Here is a 7,771-nt window from a genome sequence, read left to right as displayed (position 1 = left end):
ACCACACTGGGCAGTTTTTAGCTAGAAGAATGTGCAAATTTCAAAGTGTGACGATCCCTGTCTCAGTGAACTGCTAGCACTTAGAGAGCCTGGCAGCCTCTCTCGCGATACAAAAGGGATGGCAGAAAGTCCTCATTGAAACGGATTGTTAGATAATCCGGGATGAATGGAAGGATGGTTCGTTTAGGTCCAATGAAGGCCATATACTTAGAGAGATCCAGTTACTTCTCTCAAACTTGCAAGAATTCGATATTACCTACGCTTGAAGAGGCGCCAAGGAGGTAGCTCATACATGTGCCAAGAAAGCTTTAGTCAGTGGATTGACTGTAGAATCTGTTGATGTAATTCATGCTTTTTTTGACTGCCGTTGTGCAGTCTGATGTTGTCCGCAAAACTTTGAATAAATTGCCTTGAATGGTGGTTCTAAAAAAAATCGGCCCAGCTGTACATGTGGCCGTACCCAGGCGTCTTTGTCTTGTCCAGACCTGCCTACCAAACGGACCGAATTCATGAGACCATAAACCCGTACAAGACACCCATTAATGCCTCCTAGTTCCGAACTCCGGCTTCATTTAGTAAAGCATTCTATCGTCTGCCAAACGATGGGATGGACCATATGAGTCAGATCTACCTACCAGATCTGCCAGACGATGACAACTACAGATCGACGGATACGGCATGTTGCAACAGCTTCAGATGTGGCCATCTACCAGCTTCTATACAAATTTCTTCAACAATAAGTTCAGGTGTGAACCGCCGGTAAAACCCGGTCAGGTGGTCACGCGAAAAAGCGCAAAGCCGGTGGCCGGAGCCGCACTTTCCTTCGGGCCTCCCCCACCATCACCATAGTACCAGTATACCCCACCGCGCATCTACCGGCCCGCCCTTTCCGAGCCGTGGCTTGGACGCCACACCCTGTCCGTCGCCGTCTTCGCCACTCCGCCCCTGTCTCCACTGCATCCTCCTTCTCATTCCGCCTGTCTCCCTCACCGCTCACCAGATTTGATCGACAGCGCCTTGGTACTACTACTACTAGTAGTATTAGTAAACTCCTCTTATCCAGTGAGCCACGACTACAAGGCAGTGGCACCCTGCTCTTGGAGTTCCCAATCGATCGCGTCGCGTCTCGTCTGCGCTTGGCGTGGGTTTAATAAATAAACGGCGACGGAGGCGACCAGCCAGCGCAGCAGCAGCAACTGAAGCCGCCGGGGTTCCCACTTCCCAGTTGAGATTCGCCATTCGCATGGTGAGTTCGCTTGCTCAGGCCTCCTCCCCCTTCCTTCCAGCCAGGTCGCGTCGCTTGTTCGTTTCTTTTTTATCTGCCGACGTGTGGCTAATTGGACGCGTTTCGCTGGATCAGGCTTTATATTGCGTAATTGTGCCAGGGTTTGAGTGTGGTTCCTGCGGATTTGAGGTTAATTTTGTGCTCCGGTTGGGTTGGGTTGGGTTGGGTTGGGTTGTGATTTTGTCTTGGCGTTCCTGCCAGTGCCCCAGACTGTCACACTGAAAGTGTTGCTTGTTTGGTGAGAGAGTGGCCGCAACCCGTGTCGCTTTGCTGCGGCTTTGCTTGTGGGATTTGGCTTAGTTTGGACGTTACAGGGGGTTGCTTGTCTTGTGAGAGACGCGGCCTTGACGTGCGGTCGCGTTGGTAGGCAATCCCCATTTCATGGATTTAATAGGGTGCGTCGTCGACCTGGTGATTTAGAAGCAAGTTTAAATGGTGTAATTATCCTACGATCTGCCCTACTATATGTGTGCCATGCTCTTGTAGCTTCTGCCGTGACAATGTCGAGGAATCCATATGTCAGTCAACATAAGTTTCTTCATGCTCAATAGGTCTCGCCTGCTCATAATGTGTTCATGTAAAGGAACACAGTGAAATTGTGTTGCCACTGTTTATTTATTTTATTAGAAGCCCTTCTTGGACAGTTTACACCATTTCCCCTTGCATCATTATGATAGAATGTTCGCCTATTTTGTAACAGGCTCTCTTCTCTTTTGCAGTGTACACTTAATCTGTTCTTCTCTGGAGATTTTGGACTTGCATGAGTTGATCAACAACTCCATTCCCCTGGTTCCTGATGGAGGCATCATCTTGCTTGCTCTATCAAGTCCGTGGTTTTGGTTCGTTCAGGATATGGCTATGTCTTCTTTTACTTCTCGTCCTTCAGAATTGCAGCCCGGTGCTCTCCGACTCTCCATATTTGGTCGGCATGGGGAGCTATGACATAACAGGGCCCGCAGCAGATGTTAACATGATGGGATATGCAAATACTGAGCAGATTGCATCAGGGATTCACTTCAGGCTAAAGTCACGCGCGTTTATTGTTGCTGAGCCTAATGGAAAGCGTGTTGTCTTTGTGAATCTGGATGCTTGCATGGCATCACAGCTTGTGAATATAAAGGTGCTCGAAAGGCTAAAAGCAAGGTAAGAGCTCACTTCTATTGTATTTTTACTTATCAGAAAATCCTGAAATGTAGGTTTCAACTCTCTGTGTGATGTCTCTTCCTAGAGTGTGCTTAAGGTTGCCTGGTTACATCATCCTTGGCTCATTTATCTCTCTTGAAATATTAGTTCATTATGAAGTTATCTTCTTACTTGTACCCGATTTATTTTCTTGATTATGTTAAGCCACCATTAACTGCTGATATTGTTCTGCACATTATTTAGATTATTGAACTGAGGCAGTGCCACTTTAGCCATTTCACATTGCACATACATACTGTACAAAGTGACTCAGTGACTTTATTTGAGGTCTTATACTGTAATCTGCTTGGTCTACTTCTCAATAAAACTGTAGATTCTGCCTTGCATGCTCATAAAGTTGGGTTGACTTGGCAAACCTCAATTTGGCAGGTATGGTGATCTTTATAATGAGAATAACGTGGCTATCAGTGGGATCCATACCCATGCTGGGCCTGGAGGTTATCTGCAGTATGTAGTCTATATTGTCACTTCTCTTGGGTTTGTTCGTCAGTCATTTGATGTAATTGTCGATGGGATTGAGAAAAGCATTGTTGAAGCTCATAACAACCTCCATCCTGGGAAGATCTATGTGAATAAAGGTATGAAACTATTTGCACTGTCTTGGACTAATGTGTTACCAAACTACCATTTATCTTGATCTCACACATCTAATTAAAATACATTCGATGGGTAGTATTTGGAGTGTCATCCACTTCACTCTATAATGTCATTTAGTTTCAGTTTGGTCTTTAGATGTTCCTTGAAGTCTGGCTACAATCTTATTTCTCGCTACTGCAGCTATATAATACTCCCTCCGTCCCAAAATAAGTGTCTCAAACTTAGTACAACTTTGTACTAAACCAAGTACAAAGTTCAGACATTTATTTTGGGACGGAGGGAGTAATAAATGCCCCAGAGTATAATTTTGCATGTTCTATTCCCCGTATGCTGCCTGCGTTTTTCTCTCTGTGTGGTCTTGTGATGCTGGCTAATCTTAGATTTAGCTGTTGCAAAGATTTCGTTATCAATCTCTGAAGCTTGATTTTCAGGTGACCTTCTTGATGCTGGTGTGAATCGCAGCCCGAGCGCATACCTGAATAACCCTGCTGAAGAGAGAAGCAAATACAAATACAATGTTGATAAAGAAATGACCCTTGTTAAGTTTGTAGATGATGAATCGGGTCCAGTTGGAAGTTTTAATTGGTTTGCGACTCACGGAACATCAATGAGTCGCACAAATTCTTTGATAAGTGGTGATAACAAAGGAGCAGCTGCACGTTTCATGGAAGACTGGGCTGAAAAGAATGGCCTTCCAAAGCAGACAGGTGTTGCAAGTTCTGATGATCTTGGATTTTTGCACATGACATCTGTACTTCCGAGAAGAGTCTCTACAATAATACCAGAACCGGATGAGATAAGTATGTTACATGCTACATGATTCTTGCATTGTTTATATAGTGTATTGGAATGAAACATATTAGGTTGTGCATAAACCTGATTATTTTCTCCATTGCTTTTGTTCAGCTGACGACTTAATGCAATTGGCATCATCCTACGAGGCATCGGGTGGAAGACGGTTGGCAGGTTCAAATATCACTAGACGCATTAGAAGTTCTCAAGAAAACAATGCGAAATTTGTTTCCGCGTTTTGCCAGTCAAACTGTGGAGATGTTAGTCCAAATGTCCTGGGGACGTTTTGCATAGATACCCATCTTCCTTGTGACTTCAATCACAGCACATGTAATGGGAAGAACGAACTTTGCTATGGACGAGGCCCAGGGTATTCATCATGCATAACAATTTATTAACCTTCCGTACACATAAGCCACTATTAGGTATAAATGAAATTTTGCTGTCTTGCAGATATCCTGATGGGTTTGAAAGTACCCGCATAATTGGGAATAGGCAATTTCTGAAGGCTGTAGATCTCTTTAATTCAGCTTCTGAAGAAATACAAGGAAAAATTGACTATCGACACACCTACTTAGATTTCTCTCAACTCAAAGTTAGTGTTTCTACAAGTACGGGCGGTCCGCAGGTGGTGAAAACATGCCCAGCAGCCATGGGATTTGCATTTGCTGCTGGAACCACAGATGGCCCTGGAGCTTTTGATTTCAAACAAGGAGATGACAAGGTTCAGTATATCAATTAAATATATTCTTCAGAATTTGATGATGTGCTATTCATTGACTGCGAAGCTCGTCTTATCAGGGAAACCCTTTCTGGAGATTAGTGAGGAACTTGCTAAAGACACCAGGGAAAGAGCAAGTTGAGTGCCAAGCTCCAAAACCAATATTGCTGGACACTGGTGAAATGAAGGAACCATATGATTGGGCGGTATGACTTGCTTTTTTCAGTAATCATAAGCAGGCTTGTTGCTTTGCTTCCTCTGGAACGTCTTAATTGTTATTTCACTTGATAGTTGAAACTAACGCTGCCATGATAAGGACCTATATTGCTGGTACATCGAACCAGCACTGTATAGGCTGATATATAAGATATAGTTCCGTGTAATATATGCGAATGTCACATTCCTTACTTTTCTTTAACCAATTTGATTTATTTATTTTCTCATGGGAGTTACTTAGTTCAAGAGCTTAAAGTGTAGCCATCATATATCTTCATGTTCAGTCTTCATTTGTTAACTGCAAAGCACCTGTTGTTCCTAAGCTTCACAATATTCAAATCAGAACCACGATTTCTAACTAGATTTACCCCTGATCAGTTAACTTTGCAGCTCGCCTGCTAACTTCCAAAAAAGATGATCTCTTACTAGAAACAACTTACTGAATTAACACAATTTTTATTTGCTGGTCTTGTATTGATTTTTGTAATCTTTTGCAGCCTGCGATACTTCCCATCCAGATCATAAGAATTGGTCAGCTGGTTATCTTGTGTGTTCCTGGAGGTATACTACAATTCGTCAATCCTAGGATGTCTGTCAAGTTAGAAGTGCATGTGGTTCTTTGATCTATTGAGATATGCTATGATAATGCCATGCTCATGCTGTAAAATGTTTGTGTTACCGTTTTTTTTTTCTCAACAGCAGCTGCAACATGCATGTCTGCATCATTTTCCCATTTTGCTTTGCTAGGCAATGAAAAGATGGCCCACTTAATGTGTATTTTGTGTCTTAATATAACTTTACTGAAAATAGTATATAGTAATTATTAGGAACTACTTAGTGGACCACAAGTCCACAACATAACAAAATGAAGAACTTGCCCATATAGTGAGTTTGCTTTACATAGCAAAGTGTTTTAGCTGTGCCAAACGCAGAGCCTTGTGGGGCAAGAGTTAGGTGGGCAATTGCTTGGGATATAGGGCTAGCAAGGCAAATACTCAGCAACAATGCGCGCCAGCACTCCTAATTCTTTTGTTATGTTTTGGTACAGAATTCACGACAATGGCCGGCAGGCGGCTACGCGATGCTGTAAAAAATGTACTGATAAGTGGCAGCAATGGTGATTTTGGTACAAATATTCATGTTGTTCTTGCGGGGCTGACAAACACATATTCTCAGTATGTCACAACATTTGAAGAATACCAGATCCAAAGATACGAGGTATATCCAACAAAACAGATGTTGCATAATTTTTTTTCTTTTCATAGTTATTCTTTTCTGGCATATTCTTACAGAGTTACTGGGTTTTATGGGATTAACTGATATGGCTAAATCATACATCTCTACCTAAATCATACATCTCTACTCGGTAGAGATGTGTTAGAATCATAGATTAAAATAGCCCGCGAAATAGCCGCGATAGCTGCGCTATAGCTGCCTGGGAGCCTTGCCGCTAAGCTATGGCTGTTGCCGCGAAAACCTCAACATATCCCTCTAAATGGCTAAAAAATCGGCAAAACCCTCCAGAAATCATCTCTCCCACCAGAAAATTTTCCGCCATTTGCCGCTATTGCCCGCTATGGCGGCCGCTATAGCTGCTGGGGGAGGCCGCCGCGAAATCATTTCTCCCGCGATTTTAATCCATGGTTAGAATGCTGATTATTCCTCTTTGATTTGCTTGCAAGGCTGCACTAGAATCAAGTGTCATGATTTGAAGATGTCCTGCAATGTCAGAACTTGTTTCAGCCCCATCCATTTTTGTAGTGCAAACTAAAGAAAAATTATATCCGGTTTTTTGCTAGAAACTCCACATTTATACCAGTTGGCTTTCATTGATGCTTCGTTGCTAAAGATCTGATGTATCTTTAACCTGAACCCATCAAACACATAAAATAGACCCACTCAGCATATGTATCAATGCATGAATAATTCATTGGCATAAACATGTTTTGCAGGGTGCATCAACATTGTACGGTCCCCACACCTTGAGTGCATACATTCAAGAGTTTCAGAAACTTGCCACAGCTATGGTTGAAAACAAAGAGGTCCCCACAAACATCCAACCTCCTGATATGTTGGAGAAGCAAATTGGACTATTGCCAGGTGTTATGTATGACTCTACTCCTCCTGGTGTTCACTTTGGGGATGTTAGCTCGGACGTTGCAGCAAACTCAAACTTCAGGAAGGGCACTACTGTGAATGCTACATTCTATTCAGCCTGTCCAAGGAATGACCTTCTAACTGAGGGCACCTTCGCACTTGTTGAGAAGCTAAATGGTAACGACTGGATTCCTATCTATGATGATGATGATTGGTCATTGCAATTCAAGTGGTCTAGGCCTTCAAAATTCAGTCCAAGAAGTTTCGCAACGCTGGAGTGGACCATTCCTGAGGATGCTGCCTCTGGTGTTTATAGGTTGAGGCATTCTGGTGCCTCTAAGCCATTGATAGGGTCAATCAAGCATTTTACAGGTACTTCTCGGGCATTTGCAGTGCGTTAAGCAATACACAATGCTTTTGATGGTATACCTGCCAGAGTTTACTTCTTGGAATGTAATCCGTTATTCTACATGATTTCCCCCTTGTATTTACGTCCCGGAGGTGTAAATTTGTAAGTGTCCGATCATACAAAACTGCTGCTCTATATGCTTATAAGTAGTTAAGTTATAAGGAAATATATAGCTTGTTTTTCCAACAGATGACGCTTTTTATTGATGCGTAATGTAGCATCGATAGATATAATCATAATGAGCACATAACTAGGATGCACACAATCAACAATACACGCATACAAAGAATCACGAAGCTATGTCTAGGTGGAGAGAGGGAAAAAAACCAAAGCGATAAAAACAGTGATTGATAGTATGATGGTGTAGTACGACAGTGACCATCAGCTCCAACCGTGTCATACAACACAAGTACGACGAGATTATTTTTTCTGAAAGTGACACCTCCAAAAA

The 7,771-nt window shown here is 42.7% G+C and overlaps 1 protein-coding gene across 2 annotated transcripts; it reads left to right on the top strand.

Annotated features, from left to right (window-relative positions):
- Window positions 1–891: 891 nt before the first annotated feature.
- Window positions 892–7,506, top strand: LOC109785808 (neutral ceramidase). 2 transcript variants are annotated; one of them, XM_020344393.4, is made up of 10 exons: window positions 892–1,246; window positions 2,005–2,428; window positions 2,858–3,066; window positions 3,517–3,885; window positions 3,992–4,247; window positions 4,331–4,601; window positions 4,679–4,804; window positions 5,312–5,375; window positions 5,863–6,032; window positions 6,767–7,506. In XM_020344393.4, the coding sequence occupies exons 2-10, from the start codon at window positions 2,082–2,084 to the stop codon at window positions 7,310–7,312; spliced, it is 2,358 nt and encodes a 785-aa protein (XP_020199982.1). In that variant the 5' UTR covers window positions 892–1,246; window positions 2,005–2,081; the 3' UTR covers window positions 7,313–7,506. The 2 variants fall into 2 exon arrangements, with proteins under 2 accessions (XP_020199982.1, XP_020199983.1); XM_020344394.4 differs by lacking the exon at window positions 892–1,246 and adding an exon at window positions 1,607–1,836.
- The last annotated feature ends 265 nt before the right edge of the window (window positions 7,507–7,771 follow it).

This window comes from Aegilops tauschii, chromosome 3 (assembly GCF_002575655.3).
Source record: "Aegilops tauschii subsp. strangulata cultivar AL8/78 chromosome 3, Aet v6.0, whole genome shotgun sequence".
Taxonomy (NCBI): domain Eukaryota; kingdom Viridiplantae; phylum Streptophyta; class Magnoliopsida; order Poales; family Poaceae; genus Aegilops; species Aegilops tauschii.
This window is presented reverse-complemented; position numbering and strand designations above follow the sequence as displayed.

Bases quoted from the DNA above. Each gene is read 5' to 3' on its own strand.
- LOC109785808 (XM_020344393.4), top strand. From the start codon at position 2,082: ATGGAGGCATCATCTTGCTTGCTCTATCAAGTCCGTGGTTTTGGTTCG. The intron at 4,248-4,330 runs GTATTCATCATG...GCTGTCTTGCAG, and splicing joins TGCTATGGACGAGGCCCAGG to ATATCCTGATGGGTTTGAAA. The intron at 5,376-5,862 runs GTATACTACAAT...GTTTTGGTACAG, and splicing joins TATCTTGTGTGTTCCTGGAG to AATTCACGACAATGGCCGGC.